The sequence below is a fragment of the Mus caroli genome, unplaced genomic scaffold, assembly GCF_978045245.1.
Source record: "Mus caroli unplaced genomic scaffold, Mus_caroli_1 scaffold_7, whole genome shotgun sequence".
In the NCBI taxonomy this organism is placed as follows: Eukaryota; Metazoa; Chordata; class Mammalia; order Rodentia; family Muridae; genus Mus; species Mus caroli.
In genome coordinates, this window is record NW_028227262.1 from 33413533 (window position 1) to 33440000 (window position 26468).

Sequence of the window (26468 nt, forward strand, 5' to 3'; positions counted from 1 at the left end):
CACGTGATAAAACAATTTAAAGATACAAAAATAATACATCAAGGTCAAGTTGGTTTCAATCTAGAAATGTAACATTGGTTCATTGTACAAAAATACCAAAAATAAAATTTTTTAAAAGTACCATATAAATGGATTTAGTGGCAGAAGACACATGACTATCTCAATAGACACAGAGATTGTATTTGATAAAGTTGAACATGATAAAATTCAGAAGAAACTAGAGACTAATGGAAGACACCTCAGCATTAAGAGGCCACAAGCATTTTCTGAGTGGGGAAAGCTGAGAGCTTTTCACCTACAATCTGGAGTAAGACAGGAAGCCTACTCTCTCCACTCTCAGTCAACAGAGTGCTCAAATTCTTAACTAAAACATTGAAACAAGTCACAAACAAAATATGATGGACACAAACAAGACAGGAAGAAGTCAGTCTATTCCTGTCTGCAGATTACTTGGTTCTATACATGAAAGACCCTATGGACTCCACCAGAAAACTCTTAGATCTGATAAACATTTTCAGGAAAGTTGCAGAATACAAAGTCAACATACAGAAATCAGCAGCTTCTCTATCTATTAATAATTAACCTGGCAAGAAAGAAGTTAGACAAAAATATATAAATATCTTATTTATAACAGCTTAAATAAATTAAAATAAGATACCTAGAAATAAAATTGATGAGGAAACATGAGAGACTTCTACAGTGAAAACTTTAAGACACTGAAAAAAGTGTTCAAGAAGAAACTAGACTATTGAAAGACCTCTTATAGCCATAGATTGATAATATTGTTAAATGGTTACATTGTCAAAAGTGGTATACACAGTCAATACAACCCTATCAAAATTCCAATAACATTCCTCACAGTACAAAAGAGCATTCCTACTATTCATAAGGAAACAGAAAAGATCTTGGATAACAAAAGAACTACTACACAGAAAAGTGCTGGAGGTACACAATGCCTGACCTCAAAGTATACTACAGAGCCAGAGGGATGAAGACAACATGGTATTAGCACAAAAACAGACGTGTAGACCAACGGAACAGAACAAAGGATCCAATTATACCATGGATCAATAGCAGATAACAAACAAACAAAGCCATGAGGTGCCAAAAATATACACCAAAAAAAAAAAACTTCTTAGATAAATGGTAATGGAAAGCTGGCTAATCACTAAGAAATTATTAGATGTATGTCTCTCTGTGTGAGCAGAAATCTATTTAAAACGGTCCAAAGACCTTAGTATAAAACCTGGAAATGCTAGAGGGAAAGCAAGAGCTTTCTGAAAAGGACTCCAGCAGCAGAGGAAATAACCTAAGAACCGAGAAATGTGATTGCGTGGAATTAAAACAGCTGCTGGGGCCAAACGACGGCTCAGTGGGTAAGGCACTGGCACCAAGCCTGACAGCGTCAGTTTGATCCCCAGAACCCACACAGTGGAAGGAGATAACAGATCCCTGCAAGTTATCATCTAATGTTCACATGGATACCACGCTGTGCACAGTGTGAAAGTTTCTCCACAAACTAAAATTAGAAATATCGAGTGGCCCAGTTCTCCTACCTCTGGAAACACACACACACACACACACACCCTAAGTATTTTAAGTCCTATGGCAGCGATACCTGCACATCCTTGTTACTACTTCACTACCCTGAACAGCCAGGAAATAGAACAGGTGAATGGATGAAGAAAACACGGTGCACACACAGTGAAATTTTATTCAGCTACAAAGAAAACTGATATCATGACATTTGCAGGAAAATGGATGCAGGAACTAGAAATTATGTTAAACAAAGCAACCCAGATTCACTCAAACACCACATTCTCTATAAATAGACAGAGTTTATATTCCAATATTTATATGTGTGTATATTTGCATATGGGGTTTAGGTCATGAAACTAGAAAGGGGGCCACGGGAAGAGGAAAATGGACCTTGGGATGGGCAGGAAAGAAAAAAAGGTAGAATATATGTGCTATAAAAGTAGAGGGGGATACTGGAAGGAGGGATGGGGGAGGCAGAGGCCTGGAGTGGGGGTGGGGAAGCTCAACAAAAGCAAAGTATGTACAAAAATGGTACAATGAAACCCATTACTGTGAACTCTCATTATGAAAAGTAATGATGGTATAGTGGCACACATCTTTAATCCCAGCATTCGGGAAGCAGATGCCGGTGGATCTCTGAGTTCAAGGCTAGCCTGGTCTACAGAGTGAATTCTAGGGCAGCTAGGGCTACACAGGGACATTCTATTGAGAGACAGACAGACAGAGAAAGAGGAAGAGGGGAGGAGGAAGGGAGGGAGGGAGGGAGGGAGACAGAGAGAGAGAGAGAGAGAGAGAGAGAGAGAGAGAAGAATGAAAGGCCCCAAGGACAGCTTAACATCCTCTGTTGATAGTGGGCTGGGAGGAACACCTTTTCATCAAATAGTGCTGTTGGGGGATTTCCAGTCGAAGACTGCCACACCTAACCTTCGATACTGCAAGGTCCAATCCTGCTCAGAGCAGGAATATAAACACTCCCTCAAAACACTAATGGTCCTTGCAAAGAAAAACACTAAAAATGTCACCCTAAGCTTTTGTAGTTAGCTACTCTTCTTATCTGTTACAATCAACCCCCACACCTCTTCTCAGAGATCTGACTGTCTCTCCTGGCCAGAGATATGCAGTTTTTCATCTTTTAACCAATTAAAAACAAACAAACAGCTGTCTTTAATTTTACATAGTTTTAAAGCAGTGCTTAATTCCTTTTTGGAAGCAGGAAAATGATAAACAGTTAAAAATGTTTTGAGAGCAAGAATCTAGTTGATAAAGGTAAAAAATAAATTCTAGACTAGTAGTGGATCCTAGGATAGTGTATGTGTTTAGCATGTGAAAGATCCTGTATTAATTTCCCAGTTCCCCAACACCATACATATGCAGGTATGCCCACACACACACACATACACACACACACACACACACACACACACACACACACACACACACACTCACATGTAAGCCTTGTAGTTGTTTCCAATCTTCTGAACCCGGATGTCATACTTGGCATCGATGAAGGGTTCTGCCGTGGCATAAGTTTGGGTGAGGGCCACCACACTGGCAATGTCCTGGAAGTCGTAGTGATTTTCCACTTTGACCTAATGGTAATGTAAGGCAGACAAGGGGGGGGGGGGACATGTACATTCAATCACTGAGAAGTCAGAGGAACATGGAGGCTCCAAGCCAATCACATAGCTTTGAGAGTGGCAAATCAAGAGCATCCCATCTCCCCAGCAGTTCCATTGGGTGTAGACCCTTCCCAGAGCCTGGCTCATAAGTTGTTGCACAAGATCTAAGGGGTCAACTTGGGTTGCTTATATTCTTCACTGTATAATTAGGCAAAGCCCATGGCTGTCAAGGGACTTGGAGGGGAATCCACTAACGCAGAAAGAATAGTCTACAAATGGTCTTGCTGACCAAAATCCCCCTTTGATTCAACCTAGACCACCACAGCCATCCTGCCTTACCTTGCCCATGCCTGAGTGAGCATGGCCAATCTTCACCACTACAGGGAATGTAGGAAGCGTAAGCTGAGAGGAAAAAAAAAGGGAGAAATGGACCGGTCAGCAAGTCTTTTCTCTTTGGAATCCTAAAGTACTTTCCTTGGGAACATCCTGTAAAGAATCAGTGTAGGAGCTAGAGACAGCTCCACGGTTAAGACAGCTTATAGTTCTTGGACAGTACCTGGGTTTAGTTCTCAGCACCTATACCAGGTGTGTCAGAACCATCTATAACTCCAGCTCCAGGGGATTTGACACCTCTGACCTCTGCAGACACCTGCATGCACATGGTGCATACAAACTCATACATCCATACATATATCTACACAAATTGAAAAAAATAAATTTTTGGTCAATTTATCAAAATACAATGCATGAAGTTCCTGGATAATTAATAAAAATATTGAAATAAAATAATTAGTACACCCTACTTGTTTTACACATGGAACCCATAGAATGACAGCAGCGTTCCCAAGGTTACACAGTAGGCTGGAAGCAGAGCTTCCCATCTGATGCACTACATCTCTCTATTTCTGTTTTCTCTGCATTAGATAACCCTGGCAAGAAGCTAAGAAGATTTTTGTTCTTTTGTTGTTGTTGTTGTTGTTTTAATTCATGAAAGGTTAAATTTTGCTGTCTGTAAACTGTACTGTAACCAACCAGAAGTGTTAGGAAATGCACTTTGAGTGCCTTAATGTCCATTTGAAGCATGCACCTCTGACCTCTTCCCATCGAGTGCCATCTTCCCTGTGCTGACCCCGTCCTCTTCCTCTGTCAAACTCTTCACTCCTTGCCAACATCACAGACTTAGTATGCTGAGGCCTATCTCTGTCCAGTTCAGAGTTTGAAAGAGATGGCATAGGGTTTGACATGTTTACCCTTGGGAGACATCCTTAAGAAAGTAAATGCTTTCCCAAAGTAGCCCAGTTTTATCAGAGGAGTGAGATTTAAGGGAACATGGACCCTCCAAAGGCAGGGTTTTGAGCTGCAACAAAACGCAGGCAGAAGTAGCACAGAGCCATGGCATGGCGGGGAGAGAGCAGGAAGCCACACTAGCAGGTGAAGATCCCAGTTCTCTCTGCCACTGGTCTTCTGCAAGTCACTTCATGGTACTGAGCCTCTCAGCCTTCACATCTGCCAAGTGACAAGACTGATGCTTTTAAGGCCTCTCCAAGAGACAACTCTTGGCCCAAGCTTTGACATTAGCCTGGACCTGTCACCTGCCTCTCTCTAACTTCGTTCTCTTCTGAGCCCTTTCTTTTCAAACATCACTGTCAAATGTAAAATGAAGAGCGGGACAAATCGTATAGTTCAGTCCTATTTTATGGAGAAAAAAGTTCGGGCCCAGTGAGGCCCAGATCACTAGCAGACCCAGTGGCGGTCAGAATCAGGACCCAGCCTCCTACCCTCCCCGGGCAGCCATTCCACGAGCTTCTTTTCATTCAAATTCTTGGAGCACTTTGCTGACAAACAGTGGACAAGGCTTGGGTCACAATGAGTGCCTGGCTTGTTTGCTAAGCGGCTCCACCTTCTGCAACATGGCAGTCTCCACTGGGCAATGATGTGCAGTAGGCGCTCTGAGGTCCAAAGTTTGCCCTGAGCTACAGGACACCCCTGTTTTAAGCTCCACAGAAAGAACTGCCCCCCCACCTCTCTGTAGCTGCTAACTAAGGCACTGGCTGTAAGAAAGGGTTTGAAAGCACTGGCTACTTTCTCTGACATCCTTCCCCCCCACCCCCCACAGCCCCCACCCCCCACCCTTGGCTGACAGCGCCAAGACACACACCCCAACTTTCTCTGTCCTGTTCCCTGACTGTTTGCTGTTGCTTTGGAGCCTCGTAAATAGGGCATTGAAAACACTTCCTGCAGCTGAAAGAAACCCTGAGTAGCTTGTCTCATTCCCAGTATGCAGCTCAGCGAGGGGTCTGTCCTCCTCTGTCACTGTCTCTTTTGCCTGTTGTAATTCTGTCTGCCTCTGACTTGGCCTGTGTCTCTCTGTGTCTATGCTTCCCTTCACTAGCTCTTGCTCTTAGTGCTAGAGCCTCACTCCCTCATCTCTCTGCCTTTTCTAAGTCTCTTCACTGGTCTTTGCTTTTTTTATCTCTCTGCCCCTAACGCAGAATCTTCCTCTACTTCCAGGCTCTTTTCGGAATCTGCAGGTTTCCCTCTGCAACTTCCCAACTGGGTCTGTTGGTCTGGTCAGGAGGGCCTTGGGTCCTGTGGCTGTGGGTGGCCTGGTGCCAAAGGAGGGAGGAGCCCATGGGGGCGTGATTGGCTCTAAAGCCACCTCATAAAGACTGGGGCTGCACGAAGCTTTCTGGAGGATTCCTGGAGGGGCTGTTTGTTACGACAGGCAGACCCCACGAGCTCAGCTGGGGCTCTGCAGTGTCATGCCCTGGAGTCCCCTGGCTGCGCTGAGCTGGGCGCTGGTGCTGAGGCTGCTGGCTTTGCTGTGGCCCCCTGGACGGGGTGAGGCGTGCAGCTGCGCGCCTGCGCACCCCCAGCAGCACTTCTGCCACTCCGCTCTAGGTGAGTCCACGGTCCTTGAGGACCACAGCAGGGGTTGCCAGTAGGAAACGTGGTGTTGGGCAGAGCTTTAGACCTGGAGTCTGAGGGAAGGGGTGGAGCTCAGATCATGTATGGGTGCCTCCTGTAACAGCTGATAAGTCAGAAATGGGTATTGCTTCATTGACCTTGGAAGTGCAAAGCCTGGTTTGTAAAAGTATTCTATCACGAACCTCTAGAGTAGTTCTATCAGCTCAGCTTGGTAGGACCTAGCTGTCTCTGGAGCTATCAAGTAACTTCTAGAACTCCAGGATGCAAGGGGTGTTTGCATGATAACACCTGTCTCCCAGCCTGCAGTTGAGGTTGCCATGGTGCCCCCACAGGACACACCTTTCTTCCTTTCTCTTCCCTTGCCTGGATACCCTTCTTTCACTACTTTAAATTCCTGGCAACTACTGTTCACCCTTCATTTTCTGAAGGCTTCTTGATTCTTTGCTGTTCCCTATTTGTGGTAGGTGCTGCTGCTTTTTTTTTTTTTTTTAATAAGGTATTCTCCATTAGATCAAGACTTCTACAGGGTGAGAGCCCTGTCAATGAGCCTTGTGCCTAGTGAAAGTTCAGGCAGAGAGGAAAATCTTTTTTTTTTTTAAACCGACTTTCCAGTGCTGGGGCTGTAGCTCAATGATAGAGTATTTGCCTGTCATGAATGTGGCTTTAGGTTCAGTCTTCAATACTGAGAAATAAGATACAGTTCTTGATTAGATGTGAAGAGATGAATCTCCTCAATGGAGAATTGGGACACTTACAAATTCAATGAGCATTTGTTACTGTTACTTTTGGTGAGCTATGAGGTTCTAAGATGTACAGACAGATGTACAGACAGATGAGTCCCACGCCAACTGCTTTGAAGGGACTCCTACTCTCACTACAACCAGGGCTATGGAGAACTTGTGCTCTGGAAACCAATAGGTTAAAAGGCCAAAAGAGGACCTAATAGCCCTGAAGGGCTTAAAGCTGGCAACCACTGCAGAGTAAATTCCAAGTCCCTTCTCTCGAATGTACCATACTGCTAAGAACCCAAAATACTTGAACCAAGAGTTTCCTGGACACTCAGAGGACCCCAGACCATCCAGATCTCAGATGGCATACTCCTACAGTGCTAAAGTTTCCCTTTTTCTGTTCAGTGATACGGGCCAAAATATCCAGTGAGAAGGTAGTCCCTGCCAGCGAAGACCCTGCTGACACTCAAAAAATGATCCGGTATGAAATCAAACAGATAAAGGTACATGAGGGCAGGACAAGGGCTGAACCATGATGGGCTGATGAAGGGATGGGGTTTGTGCTATGGGAGGGACGAACCTGGTAAGAGTCAGGCAATGGACTCTGGTCTCTTTATGAAGGTGCTGAAGTGAATATAAGCTGGTATGGGCTGGCTGGGCCCATGGGAACCAAACAGTTATTCAGGATGGGGACTTGCTATCTATCCTGTCCTAGAGCTCTTCGTTCATGGGACCTCCCCATCTCCCTGGGATAAATCAAGGTGTAGACTTGAGTGAATGAATGAATGAATGAATGAATGAATGAATGAATGCCAGCAAGATCATCTGTGCACCAAGCCTGAATTTGAGCTTTGTTTAATGTTTGGGTACAAATGAGCAGCTTCTAACCTGCTGCCATGCCCATTACACTCCTGACCCAGTGCTACCCTTCTGTAACTGCCTTTTAGATGTTTAAAGGGTTCGAGAAGGCCAAGGATATTCAGTATGTCTACACGCCATTTGACTCTTCCCTCTGTGGTGTGAAGCTAGAAACGAACAGTCACAAGCAGTATCTTTTGACTGGTAAGTGAAGGGGCTAAACAGAGTTGTGATCATGACCATGGCCTTTTAGTTAGGAGGAACAATGAATTCCCTTTCCATTCACAGGAGTCCCTGCTCTAGTGATCCTGGTCACCACTTCACTAGGTTAAGGATAGGTTGCTCTACCAACCTAGTTCCATTTTGAAAGTTTTATGGTATAAGATATTTGGTATCTTGAACCCAAATACATCTCTGGAATGTGTTTTCTGAGTGTTTATCTTGCCCTGTGCATAAGCTTGACGCTTACAGTTCTACCTCCATGAACCTGGTGCTGGGCCAGCCTCCTCCATACTGAACTGACTGGGACAGAAAAGTAAATCAGCCACCCATCCAATATCCCCAAGAATATGATCTTGGAATAAATGAATACAATACTGAAGTATTTTGGAATTCAGGAAAAGAGGTGCTGGTGTGGTTGTGAACAAGCCGGGAAGCTCCACTGTTTGAGTGGGCTCTACAATGGCCTACAAGGTGGAAAATAAAACCTGCAGCCCACAGGGAGAATAGGGAGGAGTTCTACTCTCTATCTATGGAGCCAGCAGATGGCCATACTACAGGCCTTGGGTAGAAGAGTGGAGATTCAGGAGTAGGTCATAGTCTTCAATGAGCCCCTAGTCCAGACATGTCTCCTGAAGAGTGACAGGAACCAGAGGACACAATGAAAGGGGCTTCTTGGCCCCTAGTACCAAGAAGAATGTGGAACTGTGCTGCTCTGGGCAGCCTCTGCAGAGATGGGACAAGCCACTGCACCCTCCAGGTTCCTTGTAAGCAGATCAGTCCCTTTACATCCCCCCATCCCTTTCCTGAGCACCCCCTCTGTGTTTCTCATTCTCACTGAGGCACTGAGGTCTGTCAGGGGAAAGAGAGGGTGGGGTTTCTGTCCTCAAGGTCAGGAATAACCAAAGGTTGGGACATGCAAGAAAACCTAACTCTAGAAAACAATGTCAATGCCCACGTGCTCAGGAGAAGGGACTGACTAGTAAAACCCTTTGTTGATAGGTTGCACCATGACATTGTAGCCTTTTGTCATGTATCAGTGACATGGCATCTTGCCTCTTTCTCCTGTGAGCTGAAATGAACTACCTGTAGTGGCAGGGTGTGTGGCTGTCCTCCTGCCTTTGTGCAAGACAGTTCCAGTGTCCAGAGGCCCTTGCACTTGGTTGACAGTGCATTTCCACTCATCCCTTCAAGGCAGTGTCCTTTATCTACCCTCTTCTGCACTTTGTTCTTATATCTGGGAAATTATAGTCTAGTAACCGATGCCTACTTTCTGTGTACCCTCCTAAAGGGCAGAGATACTGTCATTTGATTTCTGCATCTGGTACTAGGGCAAGTAGCTGCTTAGTGAATAAATGGTTGAGTGTCTAAGTTCTAGGATGGATGGCTCTGAGGAAAAGATGTATTGAACAGATCTATGGGACCGGTGAAGTGATTCTGTGATTAAGAACATGGGCTGCTCTTTTAGAGGATTCAGTTCAATTCCTCGCACCCACATGGGGGCTCACAAGTTCTGTGCTGCTTAAGAGAAAGATCTGTGAAAGACAGAAGAAACTTGACAAGTTTGGGGTTTTTTTAAAGGCACTTTCCTATGGGAAAATACTCACCAATATACCTATCAATGGAGCAAGAGAGGCCAGTATGGATATTGGAAAGGAATGGACATCTTTTATGGGCCTACAACTGTATAAAGAACTCTATATACATTCTCTTGTTTAATCTCAGCAACAGCTTTATCATTCCCACCCTCCATCTAAAAGTTCCTGTGGCCTTCTTTAAGGTCAAGGCAGCTGGTACATAAAAGGAGATGTCTGCCCCTCCCTCCCTGCCTCCCTCTCTCCCTCCCTCCGCTAGGGATCTAGCTCAGGCCCTTTCGCAAGCTAAGCATGTGCTCAGTTACTCAGCTACACCCCCAACCCTGCAGTGAGGCATTCTGTTGTTTGGTCTTTTTTTTTTTAATTTTTAATATTTTTATTACATATTTTCCTCAATTACATTTCCAATGCTATCCCAAAAGTCCCCCATAGCACCCCCCACTTCCCTACCCACCCTTTCCCATTCTTTTGGCCCTGGCATTCCCCTATATTGGGGCATATAAAGTTTGCAAGTCCAATGGGCCTCTCTTTCCATTGATGGCCGACTAGGCCATCTTTCGATACATATGCAGCTAGAGACAAGAGCTCCGGGGTTCTGGTTAGTACATCATGTTGTTCCAACAATAGGGTTGCAGATCCCTTTAGCTCCTTGGGTACTTTCTCTAGCTTCTCCATTGGGAGCCCTGTGATACATCCAATAGCTGACTGTGAACATCCACTCCTGTGTTTGCTAGGCCCCGGCATCGTCTCACAAGAGACAGCTATATTTGGGTCCTTTCAGCAAAATCTTGCTAGTGTATGCAATGGTGTCAGTTTGGTCTTTTACTTGTTCCTTTTGTGTGTTTCTCTGAGGAAGGGTCTTAGCACATCGCACTGGCTGACCTAAAGCCTTGATCCTTTTGCCTCAGTCTCCTGAGGGCTAAGGTTACAGGCATGTACCACCAGCTCTGACAAGCTGCAGTCAGATTTTAAATCCCACCTTCTTTCTGCTTCATGCTAAAGGAAAAGACCTTCAGCAGATCTCATAATTCTTCCCGGTATAGATACCATGCATACATAGTCTTTGCTTTAAAGGTTACAGGGATTCATCTGAGTCCTAAACTGTCACTTCTATCATAAAGCCATTTGAGACTGGAGTTTACTCTGTGTTGTACAGTGTGTGTTTAGTACACATAGGGCATAATTTCAATGCATGTGTGTGTGTGTGTGTGTGTGCGTATGCGCGCGTGCATACACACAACAGAAAGAAATAAAAAAAAGGCCATTACAAAAGTTGCTCTTCTGAGCTGTTTAATGACTGGGACTCCTGGGGCCCCTAAGCAGTCTCCTGATTTGACTCTTTTCTCTCTCTCCACAAAGGCCAGATTCTCAGTGATGGAAAAGTCTTCATCCATCTGTGCAACTACATTGAGCCCTGGGAGGACCTGTCCTTGGTGCAGAGGGAGAGCCTGAATCATCACTACCACCAGAACTGTGGCTGCCAAGTAAGGAGATGTGCATTTCTGAGGTTGCTTGTGGGTGAGGGACAAGGTTAGAGCCTTAGGGTCTTGACCTTCATGCATTCCACATATGTGTGTTTACTCACTTCCTACACTGACACTGTGCTGTGGAAGTTGGGGGTGGGAAAGAAGAGTCCATAGTACCTTACCTCAAAGTACTCGAGTTAAGTACTCTGGGACACCAGCAACCACATGTGGCAGAAATGATACTAAGCCACTATTTAAAGAAAATCTAGGCCAAGTGTGTGGTAACACTCCTGTAATAGCAGTACTTGAGAGGCTGGGGCAGGAAGGAGGATTCCAAATTTAATCCCAGCTTGGGCAACATAGTAAGATACTGTCTTTAAAAAACAAACAAACAAAAAAAAACCAAGGGGGTACAAGAAAAGGGAGCACAGAAAGACAGAGTACTCTTCTAGGCCCTGTAATAATTAATTTATTTTCAAATTTTAATTTAGTCTATAACAAATTTGGGAAGATTTTCATTTGACGGTAAAGAAAGAATAGGGCCTATCAAGGCTGAGTCTACGTGACACCAAGGAGATAATACTGTTTACAAGGAGATAGGGAGAATAGTTCAGGAGGAAGCTTGGGACTGGGAAAAGCAAAGGTGGTTGAGATGGCCGTGAGAACACAGGAGTGTGAAAGGCAGCAACAGAGAGAGGACACTCTATTCACTTTGATATTGTGTGATCACGACTAGATCACCACTTGCTATGCAGTGCCGTGTACCATCTCAGCCCACAATGAGTGTCTCTGGACGGACTGGCTGCTGGAACGGAAGCTCTATGGATACCAGGCCCAGCACTATGTCTGCATGAAGCATGTTGATGGCATCTGCAGCTGGTACCGAGGCCACCTACACCTCCGGAAGGAGTACGTTGACATCATCCAGCCCTAGTAGGGACCAGGAACCACATCCTTGGAAGCATTCTGAAGACCAAGCCAGTTCTCTGTGGTCCTTTGACCGTCACCACCTGCCGTGTTGCTGCCAGATAGTGGGAAATGACAAGTGGATGGCCTGGCCAGCAAATGGAGGCTGTGGGGCATGTGACAGCTTGTGTCTGCTGTTCACATCTCCAGCTCACAACTTGTCAAGGGTTGGAAAGGTAGTATGACTTATCTGCCTTGCCCTCAGCCCCTCTTCCCTGTCTCCCAAACCCTGTTAGTCTAGCTTATACCTATTACTGAGAGTTGTTATTCTGGCTTTGCTTAACTGGCTTTTCTTAGCTCAGATGATAAGGGAGAAGCTGTGACTGTTATAAAGTTGTACAACCTGGCGATGTGTGCTATGGAAGGTGGGCTGACTGTATCCTGAGTGGGCTGGTTGGCTGAAATGAAAAGAACACACGAAAGCTCCATATCTCCTACTCCCACTGTCTCAACTTAGCCTAATCCTCTGACACACTTTTATCTGCTTGAAGGACACAGTGGGAGCTGAACAGCCCACTCTTCCTCTTGTCCTGCAAGTCCCCCTGATACTTTTGCTGGCAGAAGGTCTGGCCCAGTTGGCATACATCTTTGGAAAAGAAAACGTACATACTAGAACAAGCTTTTTCCCTCCAGGTTAAATTTCTCTGTTGCCTTCTGTTGGTGTCTGGGGGCTTCTCCTTTAGGTTGCTAATGTCTCTTTTCCTACTTTAGAACTTTGTTTTTAAACAAACAAACAAACAAACAAAAAAGGTGAAACAACAAAGGTGCCCCCATCACGATCTTCCTCATCATGATCTTTTCCTGAGGCCAAGTTTCAGTAGCAGCTGAGAGGGAGATAATACAAGATGCTAGTGTGGAATACACCTTTCACTTGCTTCAAGCTACTTCAAGCTGCTAGGTGTTACAGCAGGAGAAAGCCATCTGTGACCCCAGAGTGTTTCTACCCTCCAGCTCAGTCCCCTTATCACTGTGCCAGGCCCTTGAAGGCTCCTCAGCACCTCTGTAAGTCTTCCTGGTTTGTCTACATGAAAAAACACTAGCAATGGCCTCTCTGGTTTATTAAGTTGTAGAGCTCAATGTCCCCAAAACCTTTTCCTGGGAAGATGGTAGAGATTATCAGTTCTTTTTGACAGCTCAGGACCAGTTTTCATTTTTGATGTGTGGTCAACTGGTAAGCAGGGCCATCTGTGCTGTGCTGGGAGAAGGAGCTGGATTTAAATACAATGATGGAGATCTCTTTTGGAGGAAGAAGTGGGAGGGGACCAACTATGATCTCTGCTCCAGAACACAGCACTTGGAAGGCTCTGGCAGTGAGACTCCAAGTGGGGTCATCCAGTAAAAATCTACACCATGCTTGGGCAGGGGGTGGGGATGGAGAGGAAGATGCAAAGTAACCTCCAGGTTGCTCAATATGAAACATCCTCACAGCCTTCAATCAACCATTTATCTTTTCCTTCTAACTTCTGGGGGTGGACACAGAGGAGGCATAGGATTAACGCTGCCTTGTCACAATTTGGAGGTGGCCAAGGAAATACAAGCCTAGTGAAGAATGACAGAAGCAAGAGCTTTTATCTCAGAGGTTTTACACCTACCAGAAGGCTATTACCTGAGGAATCTCTTTGGAATTGTGTGTACACTGTATTAGATATCCTGGTCAAGGGCAGCTATGCTCACTTGGCATGGTTGGGAAATTGACATGTGGTGAGGGAATGTAACATGCCCAGTGACACATGGCAAAGCTAGAGCTACACTCAAAAATCACGAAACTCCAGACTGCTGGCTTACAGATTTGTTACTCTCTCACATTAAAATCCCTTTGTTTCTGCTTTTCTCTACTCTGCCCCCAGAATTGGGAAAACAAAAACCTGTTGGCTAGAATCTAGCTCTGTTGGCTCCTCTAAGCAGCTCCACAGCTACCTGACACGTTGGGCCTGAGGTGCTGAGGCTCTTGCCAGACCTCTAGAGTCACCATGTGGCTAAGGGAGAAACAGCAGAGTCAAAGCTCCACTTAGCCACCTACCATCTCTCGGTGATTGGGGTAGTATGTCTGCTCAATGAGTGGGAATTTCTCCCCTCCCAGTGTCTTGAAGATGGCCACCATCTGAGCAAACTGCAAAAGACAAGAAAGAATTGTCAGTGTATCCTCAACTTCTGGAACAGACAAAACATCAATTCATCAGATAAGTAGAGCATTTTCTCTGTAGAAGGCACTGTGTTAAACACACTGATGATACAGAGAAAGGAAAGGCCCATGCAACTCCTCAAGGACGGACGCTTTAGTTGGGGAAGGCAAAGAGAAAGCTAGTATTCATGGAGGGCCTACTTCTGTTAATGATTTCCACCTAATCTCTTTTCAAATCGACAAGGATGAGAAGAGGTAGGGAACTTCACTTGACTCCCAGAACTGGAGCAGGGAGAGCAGTGCACACGTGTAATCACAACACTCAGGGGAGGCAGGAGGATGATGTAGCCTCAGCTACATAGTGAGCTCCAGGCCATTGTGTTGGGCTACGTGGTAAAATCTTGTCTTGAGAAAAAAAAATTAATAATAGAACTGAAGAGATGTGAAGCAAGGATTGAAACTTGAGTCTCTAACTCCAAACACATGCCCGTCTGAGTAACAGAGAAAAATAAACCTGAAGGATAACACGCCGGGCAAATAAATAAAAACTCTGTCTTGTGTGCTATATGGACCCACCAGAGTCTGCACAAGAGGTGTCATGAATGAGGCTGTTCTTCGGAAAGACTGGAGGGTCAGTGGGAAGACATATAGATCATCTTCCTGGCACGGACTTACTGGATTTATAAGGACTGACTTCACTTGACCCCTTTATATGTGGTAAAATGAGGAAAAAACTAGGTTCAAATATTCAGCATTGGGGCTGAAAGGCTGGATTGGTATACAGTCAGCCAATACTCCTTGACCTTTGAAAAACAAAGAACCAAAAATCCCCTAAGAACAGAAAGGTCAGCTGCCCAAGGTCACATTCTCCAGCCAGGTTCACTGCCAGATCCTTCATTAAATCCTTTGAGTATCTACTTTTCCAGTTCTACAGATTCTACAGAGGCAATGCTCTTCTCACAGGAAGCAGAGGACTTTCCTAGCCAATCCACCTCCATCCCACAATGCCAAGCTCAGTGCATGGGCAGCAGGGGAAATCTAGCATCTTTTCTCTAGTGGCATCAGTTCAGGCTCTAAACCACTAATAGCCTGGTCAGCTACAAGGGAACATTGTTGGATCAAACCTGTCCTCCACTCATCAGGGACAGGAAAGCTAGGACCTTTTTTACAAAGTTTAGGTCCCATTGTCTGTAAGGGTATTAGTGTGTGTGTGTGTGTGTGTGTGTGTGTGTGTGTGTGCGCGCTAAGCCTGAGGGCTATGAGCAAACCAGAGCCTTCTGGTGAGCCTTAACTCAACAGTAGCCTTTGGACAAAAGGCCCATCCTTTCCAGACTCCCTTTAGATATGAGCAGAGAAGGGTCAGTTCCATCTGCTTCCCACACTGTGCATCAGAAAGAACATCTTTTATTATATTTCCCCCTAAACATCAGATCACGGTCAGTTTGGGGGGAAGATTCTATTAAAATGCAGGGAGACGTGGGCGTTTGGGTGCTACAGCCTTCAGTAATGCAGAACTAGTAACCTTAGGGTTCTAAGACTTCCTTTAGTGCTCAGTCATCACCAAATTACTGATGAAAGAGACCAGATAGAGTCCACACCAGATCTCCCGTTTTGCATGTGAGGAGACTGCGGCTGAAGCCTCAGAGCACATGTGGTATGGAGGCCATACTGGGAGAATGCCCAGGTTCCTTTGTTCTTTGCCCACCGCATCCTTCATTGCCCTTCTCATCCATCAATTCTTCAGTTTGCTCTGACTATCCAATCTGACCTTCAGCCTTTCCTTTACTCTACAATTCCTCCTCCTTCCCTGGACCTTCAGCCCTACCTGCCCACCTGGATCTGCAGGCTTCCATTTCTGCCCAGGCTTCTAAGGCTCTCCAGCATCCCCAGGGAGCTGATGCCAGTTCTGCCTAAAGACCTCTGTCCTGCTGCAGCCCACACTCTGGCGTGGCACCAAGACGTGGGGCCCTATCTTCCCTATGTGTGGGTGAGTTACACAGACAACCACACAGATGCCAGGAAGGCCTACGGCAGACTCCCAGGGCCCTGGGACAGCCAAGACTAAAATGACAGCCAGTTCCCAGGCTTTAGTTGGGTCTCTGAGAGCTCACTCTACCCTCCCCCACTTCATTCCCTGTCTGATTAATGTACTGGGTTTGGCATCAAACCTCTAACTCCTTGGAAACTTAGATTAAGTCGCAAGTACACAGTTACCAATTAAACAAAGGTAATATCTGATAAGGGCTATTTCCTCTATGCCGACCAAAATAAAAAAAAAAATGAATCTGAGAGCTGATGTGCTGCTGGCAGTGAATAGAAGGATGCTTCTTTAAACCACTTATCTAATGACTCAAGACAGAATTCACTGAAGAAATGGGGTTTCAGGCTCTATTTGAATAATGTGTTTTCTCTCTCTTTCTTAGACATTAAATGCTTTAGTTTAACCCAGGTCCATCAATCTCCAAGGAACCCAGAATACACCTGGAGCAATCAATGATGGTGGCATTCTTGCTTTCTCTGGACGGTGTTTTCACTGGCAGAACTATTTCTTCTGAAAATCCATGGCTGGCCTGGACAGTCTGGGGTACAGCAGAGTCTTTACTCAGAGTCATTCCAGTGCAGGGCACAGCTCTCTCTAGCACACCTCACATCAAGGGCACCGACACTAAGTAGTTTAGGAAATGTGAGCCAGTGATATATCAGAGGGGCATTCTACTCACTGTCATTAAATGTGTCCACTTCCACTGACAAGCTGAGAACAACATGTAAAATGTCATTTGTGTGGCAGCTGCTTAGTGAGACTACAGGAAGAACTTGGTATGTGGCCAACAAGCCCTGTTGTTCCCATGCAAGGCCAAAGGCAATGCGCTGGGACTGTGAATGGGTGAGAATGTGACCCCTCACCAGATCCCAGGTCTCATGAGGGAGGGATATCTTCGTTCCTCCCTTCTCTAGCCTCTGCCACAGTTTAGGAAAAGAAGCACTGGACCGTTTTGTTTGGGAGGTCTCAATATCAGGGAACTATAATAATCATATTGGCAAAGTAATGGCATATATAGGATTAATTACATTCTGTAGACAAATGAGATGGTTTGTCACAGGGTTACATCATTAAATCGCTCAGTTAAAGCTGATACCAGCAGCATCACCCTGTGTAGCTATGAGAGAACCAAATTATGACAGGAAGTGGGGATGGGGTGGGTTAGAGCATATTTCAGGAGGAAGGTCATGTAACTGAGGAGAAATGGGCAGATCCCAGAAAAATATTTGATAGATACCTCATTGTGTTTTCTGAGATAGGCAGCACTCAAGTCACACCACTCTTTTAGCCCATCTTTGCAGAACAGTAGGATTCCAGATGTCATGGGCCACACACAGGCAAAAGCTGCAAGTGAGCTCAGGAACCCAACCCCTCCTTAACCACAGCAGCTCTCAGACCTTGTCCACACCTCTTCCTCCTACACTGGAAGGTCTCTCTGGCAGCCAGAGAACAGGAAAGCTGCCCATTTGAGTGTAAAAAAAAACCAACAAAGTCAAGAACAGAATCAGTGGGCCTGTGTGATTATAGAATACCCCTCCAGCTCACAGAGTGAAGAGGTGTAAGGTTCTGAAATGTCACAATAAGCCTGGTGAACATTGGCAAGCTAGTATGTGTGAAATTTGAGTTTTGAAAAACAAGAAGATGAAGAGGATACGATTAGAGGCGAGCATTTCCTTCCGTGAGGCCAGCCTGGGGCAGCAGAGCTAGCGAGGGGAGTACCCAGGCATCCCGGGCCCTCATGCCTCATTCTGTCAATACTTTCTCAGCCTAAACGTTTCCACAGCCCTCCAAGGTTTCTAGACTGACTGTGGAGGAGGGAATCAAGCCAGCTCTTCTTCACTTTGTGTGACAGGCAGTGCAACTTACAGAAATCCTGGCTCTGTAAGTTTGGCAAGTGACTTGATCCTTCCTGGGTCTTATTTCTCTGTACAAAGTGAAAATAACAATACCTCCCTGGTAAGCTTATCATGAAGATTAAATGAAATTACGTAGAATATCCTCAGAAGGTGGCACCATACAGAAAGAGGTTTTATGTTCCTCGTTTTCTTTTTCTCTCCCATGGTGGGTTAGGACTTGACTACCTCAAAGGAAACTCCCAACTCACATTTACTGTCTGATTCATGCAAGTAGGTTGTTAAAACATAGGTAGAACTATCTCTAACATGAGTTGAATTTCTCTACTGGCGTTAGACCTTTCCAATAGTTTACCCATTTTAAGAGGCAGGCACTTTTACAACTGTAGCTCCTGATCAAGGAAAGACCTATATACATTAAGGGTTTTCATCACAGGATTTCTGCACAGCATGGTAGAAAGGTCAAAGGTCTACTCTGCGGCAAAACCACGCAGTCCATGACATCTGGTAATACGCTACCCTGATGGCCTGCCCCATCCAGACTCCCAGCTGACAAGCCTCTCGGATCTTCTCAGTCCGTGCTACTATTGGAGTGCTGGAGGTACTCTGGGGGCATGCTTACCACCCACGGCTTGTCACAGAAGTTGTAAATAGACTCCAGAGAGTTGATGCTGGGGAGGCCTGCATACTGCATGCCAATGACCAGGTGGCGGAAGTCTTCATTCTCTGCCATGCCAAATGCATGCTGTCGGATGAGCACAAAGTCTGGTCTGAAGGACCTGGTAAGAATACAGAGTCAAGTTTCCATTAACTAGCACCTCAAGTAACACATTTTCAAAGCCGAAGACAGAGAAGAGATGTCAGTGACCACCTAGTCCGTGACCCATTAGTGTTCCTTTCTGCATGTATGTGCCCATCCAGAACTATCACTATACTTTCCACAGGCCTGAGGACTATGTTTCTGAATCTCTCCCATTCCTTTAGACTAAATGCTATCTTTTCCTAGCATACAAATATGTGAAGGAGGCCCCCACACCTTAAGTGAAAGGGATTTCTCTCTATCCTCATAGGGTAAGCGTGGAAGTCTGAAGTGCCTGTGGTTCCAGAGTTGTGCTCCAATCAGGTCCTGGAAGACCACACTACTACCAGATCTCTGGTCTTAATGTCCTGTTCAATTTCTTAAAGCTGTTCCTTAAAATAGGCAATGCCCTCATCAGGCCCCAGGAGAGCAAGGAGCTAGGCTGGCTGAGGGCAGATGCCAAACTTCCCAATGTTATTCTTCCAAAACGGACGCTAGGGAGGGGTGCAAATATTTTTCGCAGAACTGAGGTTGAGCAACGGGGCTGCAGGAAACACTGAGAGGACGGAATGTTCCCATGCATGGGAAAGCTCTCCTGGTTTCACCTCTAGCCAGCAAAGCTCCTAGCTATAGCTGCTTTAGAGGACTAGGTTGCCTGTCTTCATGCCCTAGCGTCAGAGATCTTCCCAGAGAGGCAGTTTGAGGCAGCATCTGCCCGCAAGGCTCTGCAGCTCAGCATTTGACACCATGTACAATGACCTACCTGGTCCTCTGCCCAGGCACCCATCCAATCCCCACCTACAGATCCAACCCAACCCAACTCAGAGATTGGATCTAGTAGTGAGGGTTAAGGCGCTTTCCTCGGACATTCAGAAACTTATTACCAAGATGGTATAACATCTGCTTAGGGTATTCTGACCTGATATGAGGCCTCAATACCTCTAATCAGGCCTTTCCTGTTGAACACTGATGCCCAGCTGCATCCCTGACAGCAAATCCCAACCCTTTATTCCAGTTATGAGAATCATTCGAGTTCCCTGTTGGCACCTCCCCTGGAGTCCTGCTGCTGTTCCTTCTGTCGCCACCTGCTTGTGTATGCATCTCTATGATGCATTACCTGCCTGGCTATGCATCTCCACAACACGTTCAACCCATGTCTCTCTGTTGTGGATCTACCTAAGTTTACGTCAAATCTGAATGGGCAGCTGCTTTACCTGTGTTCTTCTTCAGAGTCCAGAATGGGCAGGCCCACTTCTCTACTGTTAGGTCTCAGACACACCCAGTCTGGTCTTTCCTGCCACTGACCCAGATTCTATTGGACACTAGACTCCTAGGGGTCCAGGGTCTTGTGACTAAGGTGAGATAAGAATGTTATTCTCTCCTAAAACTTGGAACTTATTTCTGAAAACCTAAAGTGATATCAAGCTTCTGGACAAACGGAAACCATTTCTCCCATCTGGAATTCTCATCCCCTCCAGAAAGCACCTCTCAGACCAGGATGCTCAGGCCAGCACCTGGTGTGGGGTACTCAGGCCAGCACCTGGTGTGGGGTGCTCAGGACCTGGTCATTTTCTTCCACCTACAATGTCTATTCAATAATAGATTTTCCTGTCAGACACATGAGTTGTTGGGAATGAGGAATAAAGACAGGATACAGAGATGCGCATCAAAAGAACAAGCTTTCAGTGCAGGACTTTGCTATCAACTCTGAAGAATCTAAGCAAATCAGCATAAATAGGAAAGTCAAGTGCTTTAAAATATTTTAAAAAGCAACAGGACCTGGTTTTCTAGGGATACCATTTGGAGAGATAAAAGCACAAACCAACCCTGACTTGAGGGTAAATAACAGCCCTAAGAATCCAGTTACCTCTAAGTGAGTCTGTGAAACTTAAGATTGCTCTCTACAATGCTGGACTAAGCTGCCTTTTCTAGCACTTCCATGTAACATATAGTGCAACTATCTCAAGTTGACTTGAAACCACGACATCAAGACAGAGGAGACAGCAACCCCAAGAACAGAAAGGCTCTTACCGGACAACCTTTGTGCCATTCCGGAGTACCTGCATGTCCACGGCATAGGTTCCATCTGCATGGGCCACCAGGTTAAGCTCTGAGAATTCTGCCTGGAGAGTGACAGTACACAGTGAGTCTCAGTCCTGCACACAGCAGCAGCCATAGACCAAGCATCTATTTAGTTTCTATGTTTTTCATATCCATTAGATTTCACCCACTACTCAAGGAAACCCTTTGAGTCAGGTACTAGAAAGAACCCTCCCCATCTATCAAAGGAGAAAACTGCCGTGTTACATGGCTTTTCTGAACAAACAGAACCTCTCACTGTGTCTTCTGATTCCCAGCTCAGCATCCCCTGCACCTCTCTGCAGAGACAGAATGTGACCAGGACAAGCACCTCCTCTCTTAGTCTCTGCTTGAAATTCCTGGGTTCTGAGTTAGGCTGCTGGGTTTCTGTCTCCCCTGTTCCTGACAGCATGTCAAACCCAGCATTGCCTTGCCTGGGTTTCTGGTTCTTCCATCTATAACATAGGGGTAGGTTTTTTGTTTTTTTGTTTTTTGTTTTCTAATCAATCCAGACTATCTAACAAGTTGTTTTAAGAATGGAACACAATCTGGGCATGGTGGTGTACCCCTTTAATCCTTGCTTTCTGGAAGCAGAAGGTAGGCTGATCTTTGCAAGTCTAAATCAAGTTCCAGAACAGCCAGGGCCACTTAGAGAGATAATGTTGTAAAAATAAACAAATAACAGTAGTAATAGGTAGGAAAGTATCCTATTATTCTGTAAATTCTAACACAGAGAGAAGGAAAAACTTGTTATTACTTAGAAAATACGTTATTTAAGCAGGCCATCTCCTCCCCACAAAGAACCTAATTTTCTATTACATGGAGCAAGAGGCAGAGGAAGGTAAACAAACAAACAAACAGCCTTTCAAGCTCCCTGTAAAAACAATGGGTTCCCTCTGAAGTGTACCCCTAGGGTCAAAGTAGGCGGACAATGAACCTAAAACATGCGGTCACTCAGAATCACACTGTCACCAACAGCATGGGGGTAAGGTCAGTAGGCTAGGGAGACACTCCCCTTAGCTTCCTCATCTTGGAACCCTGCACTGCAAGAGACACCATTGAGAACCACACTGTTTGCCTCTGAACCAACATCTGAACTGTTAAGTCAAGGAAATAAATGAAAAGCCCTATGCCAGGAGATGCACGTTTGAGAACCCAGTGGGGACACTGGACAGTAAGAGGTGGCTCACTCTGGGATGCTGGAGGTCATGTGAGGCTTCATGATGATTACCTGTTCCACCTTGATGTCGTAATCTCCAAGGATTTTTTTGCCCCGAAAGCACTTGGCCCTAAAGAAAAGGAGAAGGGCACACGAATTAGTTTTGTACAAATGTGTGAACTCAGACATACAATCTCCTCAATAAGAGGACTACAGCAGATGGACCCCATACTGAGAGTTGGGGAACTTGGGTTCAGGCTCTTGATTTGCTACTGATTGCCATAATGCCCCAAGCAAGCCACTTCCTTTAAGCACCAATTTACCCACTTGCAAAATAATCCACAGTACCCTTTCACTTTCAACCTGTCATTTTATGATCTAATCTCCTGTATGACACAGCGCGCGCGCACACACACACACACACACACACACACACACACACACACACACACACACAGAGACAGACAGACAGACAGACAGAGACAGAGAGACAGGGTGAGAGAGTGTGTGTGTATGTCTAGAAATATGAATATCCTCTTTATTGTTCTTGGTAAAGACTAGGCCAATCTTAAACACCTCTGATGTGTCCTTGTCTTCTAATCCTGTGTTTCACTCTATTTATAACTGTCATCAACCTGTACACTTTTAGGATTTAAAGAAATTCCTATGGACAGGGTTGCATTCGGTTGAGTTTTTGGCTAAGAGGGTCCTGTGAAGATCCCCAGCCAACTAGGCTGATGCTAGGACAGATGACTACTCTTCGCAGACAGACAGTGAGGTCCCATTGCAGAGGACATCCACGCAGCTCATTGAACATGGAAAGGTTAAGCGTGGAGCCTTCACCCCTACGTTCTTAGTGTCTTTGGTGCAGGAAGGTACTCTGTGGGTGACAGAAAGAGAATCATGAACGCCAACTGGACCACAAAACCTTTGACCTACAATCTGTCTTGCATGCAAGATGTTCTGGGGCAATCATGACACTGAACTTGTGGAAGTGGCCAACCAATGTCTAATTTAACTTAAGGCCCACTCCATGAGAGGGAGCACATGTCCAACACTGCTTGGATGGCCAAAAACCAGAGACTGGATATCCTAGAGACCTAGGGTAGAGCCAAACAAGATGTGTCTTAAAAAAAAAAATCAATGAAATGATTCCTAATGGAATTCTGGTATATTCACAGATGCTTCCTCCAGCAGTAGATAGGAGTAAATGCAGAGATCCACAGCCAAACTTGAGGAGAAAGTCTAAATTGGATATCTCCATTGGGTCGCTACCCTTGGAGCTTGAGGAATCCTTCTGAAGAGGGGAGGAAAGATTATAGGAGTCAGAAGGAATGGAGGACACCAGGAACCATGGAATCAACTAAGCAGGGTTCATGGGTGCTCACAGGGACTGAAGTAGCAAGCACAGGCCTGCATGGGTCTGTACCAGGTCCTCTGTATATATGTTTTTGCTATTAGCTTGGTGTTTGTGTGGGACTCCTAACTGTGGGAGCGGGTGTGTCTCTGATTCTTTTGCCTCCTCTTTAGACTCTTTTCCTCTGTTTAGTTGCCTCTCCAGCTTCAGTGTAAGGACTTTTGCCTTGCCTTATTGTTTTGTTCTGTTTGGTTATTGTCTCTTGGAGGCCTGCTCTTTTGTGATGGGAGATGGGAGGGAAGCAGATATGGGGGAGAAGTGAGGTGAGAGAGCTGGGAGCTGGGAGGAGTGGAGGGGGGAGGGGACACAGTGGTTGGGATGAAGAGAGGAATCTTTTTTTCTTTTAAAGATGGAATCAGAACAGAATGAACGAGAGAGAGAGAGAGAGAGAGAGAGAGAGAGAGAGAGAGAGAGAGAGAGAGAGAGAGAGAGAGAGAGAGAGAGAGAGGGATTGCTATTAATGCTTGATTTCTTCATATACATATCAGGAAAGCTGACAACCAAGGAAAACAGCTACAATCAAGCATAAAACTCAGCCTGTATCACAGATACTCAGGGAAAACAAGTGATGCTGAGTTATGCAGTCCAGTGTCTTCCCAATCTGTGAGGTTGAGAGGAACTTCATCCTATGCATTAATGGCATCAGGCCTGTATGAGGAGACTACATTCTTGCACAGTTATATTCCCTCTTTCCTGCCTCTAATCTTCCTTCCCTCTATAAGATTTTTCTTCTCTGCTATTTTGGCTTTGTTCTCTGTTTGTAAAGATGGGCCGAGTACCAGCACCTAGTAGGCTAAATCATGCCTGCTTTTCCCCTGAGCTCTACATTCCCAACTGGCTTGTTCCATTGGAGGTTTTCTGAACCTCTTCTCAAAATAAAGGAATACACCAATATTTTATTTTGCATTGTGTTCTAGGAGCTGTATGCTAGTTGCTTGTAAGAATATTTAATCCATAGCTGTCTCCTGAGAGGTTCTACCAGTGCCTGACAAATACAGAGGTGGATGCTCACAGCCATCCATTGGACTGAGAACAAGGTCCCCAATGAAGGAGCCAGAGAAAGGACTCAAGGAGCTGAAGGGTTTGCAGCCCCATAGGAGGAACAACAATATGAACCAACCAGTACCCCCAGAGCTCCCAGGGACTAAACCACCAACCAAAGAGTATATATGGAGGGACCCATGGCTCCAGCTGCATACGTAGCAGAGGATGGCCTAGTCAGACATCAATGGGAGGAGAGGCCCTTGGTCCGTGGGTTCCATGCCCCTATGTAGGAGAATGCCAGGGCCAGGAAGCAGGAGTGGGTGGGTTGGTGAGCAGGGGGAGAGGGAAGGGATAGGGGGTTTTTGGAGGGGAAACCAGGAAAGGGGATAGCATTTGAAATGTAAATAAAGAAATTATATAATTTTTAAAATGTTTGTTTGTTTGTTTGTTTGTTTGTTTTCAGACAGGGTTTCTCTTATAGCCCTGGCTGTCCTGGAACTCACTTTGTAGACCAGGCTGGCCTCAAACTCAGAAATCTGCTTGCCTCTGCCTCCCAAGTGCTGGGATTAAAGGCGTGTGCCACCACTGCCCGGCCTGTTTGTTTGTTTTTTTAAAAAAAGAATACTTAATCCTCATAATAACTGACCAGACGACTCTTTGAGACAAAAAAATTCAAAATTCACAGGAAGAAAATGACATTTCCAAGGTCATTAGCATGTTAGTGGCACAGCCACACAGGACCCTGAGTGCAGCGCCCCATGCCACCCAAGCACCATCTTCCTCTGCTGCTGTGTTCCTCCCGCTCTCCCACGCCATGGAAACTGACTTACCACATGTGCTGCACCAAGTTTTTTTCCCATTTTTTTCTTCTACTCAGAAGAGACTTAATGATGCTATAAGTACTTGTCCCACCACAAATACTTCCTTTCCTGGTTCCTGTCAACTTACTCAGGATAAGGCCAGGCTATTTCCTTTGCTCGATGGATTCTGGAACAGACCGTTCTAGGAAGTTGTCATTTGTGCTATCCAAGTCCCTGGCCACCCTGAAATTGCTCCTCTGAGGCACTGGGCCATCCTGGAGCTGGATCACTAAGTCCAACCCCCACCTCTGCCCTAATTCCTTCCTAAGTTTCACATCAGTTTGCTTCCAGGGCCCTGATCAACATTCACAGCTCAGCATGCCCCTGTAGCACATGCCACTCTCTTGACAGACAGTTCTGTCTATGCATGGCACTGTCACTGCTCTGTAGATACTGGGCTCAGCCAGTCTTTGCTTATGATTATAGCAAGGCCGAACTAAAATAAATGACCAACAAGATGGCTTTTCTTTGGTTGTATGCCTTCACTGCTATCACAAATGCTCTCTTGATGCTTCCTCCTACCTTCGAGTCTCAAATAGCTTTTCTGTAAGATTAGCGTCAGAGACCTTCATTCCCTGTGAAGGTTAGCACTTTCAGAGGATGTTCTTTGATTTACTAGTTTCTCACAACTCTGTGAAGGAGCGAAGAGAGAATGCTTCCTGACCACTGGACTGCTGGGAAAACAGAAATCCCAAACAGTTCAACAGCATGCCGACTCACAGAAAACATCGTGAGTTAAGCTGAGAACTGAGGGCTTGCATCTACAGGCTACATGCTGCCAAGTTTTCTAACTTGCTCATTTATTTTGTGGGTTTTGAATAGTGATTCTGGGGTATATTTATAGATCTTGGCTGGGATTATCTGCCACTTCCTGCACCTGCCCACTGACCAAGTTGGCTAATGGAACTATTTTCATGCCTTTCCCCCACCCCAGCCTCGCAAGCTATCCTAATGCCTTTTCCTTAAGGTAATTTGTCCTGTTGGAAATCTCAGTTTGTATTTCCTAGTTCAGGGTCACTGATTTTTCCTGGCTAAGCCACAATGTTATCATCATAAAAGAGCCAAGATGGTAACAGACAAGGCACAAACCCCTCTTCTAGAGGATGAACACATTCTTGAAGCAACTGTGCCCTGGACCTTCTGATTAGTTTTCTAGAAATAATTTGATGGAATAAGTTCTATAACTTACTAGCAAATGACAGAAACACCTCCTGAACTTAAGGGGGCGCTAGCAGG

The 26468-nt window shown here is 45.5% G+C and overlaps 2 protein-coding genes across 3 annotated transcripts in view; one reads left to right on the forward strand and one right to left on the reverse strand.

Annotated features, from left to right (window-relative positions):
- Positions 1-26468, reverse strand: part of Syn2 (synapsin II) — a 151606-nt gene that overhangs the window by 23103 nt on the left and 102035 nt on the right. Inside the window, exons 2-7 of the mRNA XM_021164513.2 lie at positions 22044-22101; positions 20765-20856; positions 18557-18713; positions 13939-14028; positions 3498-3560; positions 2986-3128 (exon numbers count right to left, since the gene is read on the reverse strand). Of these exons, the coding sequence (XP_021020172.1) occupies positions 2986-3128; positions 3498-3560; positions 13939-14028; positions 18557-18713; positions 20765-20856; positions 22044-22101 (603 nt within the window). The remainder of the gene's footprint in view (positions 1-2985; positions 3129-3497; positions 3561-13938; positions 14029-18556; positions 18714-20764; positions 20857-22043; positions 22102-26468) is intronic.
- Timp4 (TIMP metallopeptidase inhibitor 4) lies at positions 5855-13945 on the forward strand. 2 transcript variants are annotated; one of them, XM_029478616.2, is made up of 5 exons: positions 5855-6059; positions 7220-7317; positions 7762-7876; positions 10846-10970; positions 11708-13945. In XM_029478616.2, the coding sequence occupies exons 1-5, from the start codon at positions 5921-5923 to the stop codon at positions 11804-11806; spliced, it is 576 nt and encodes a 191-aa protein (XP_029334476.1). In that variant the 5' UTR covers positions 5855-5920; the 3' UTR covers positions 11807-13945. The 2 variants fall into 2 exon arrangements, with proteins under 2 accessions (XP_029334476.1, XP_021020174.1); XM_021164515.3 differs by having other exon boundaries at positions 5861-6059; positions 11689-13945.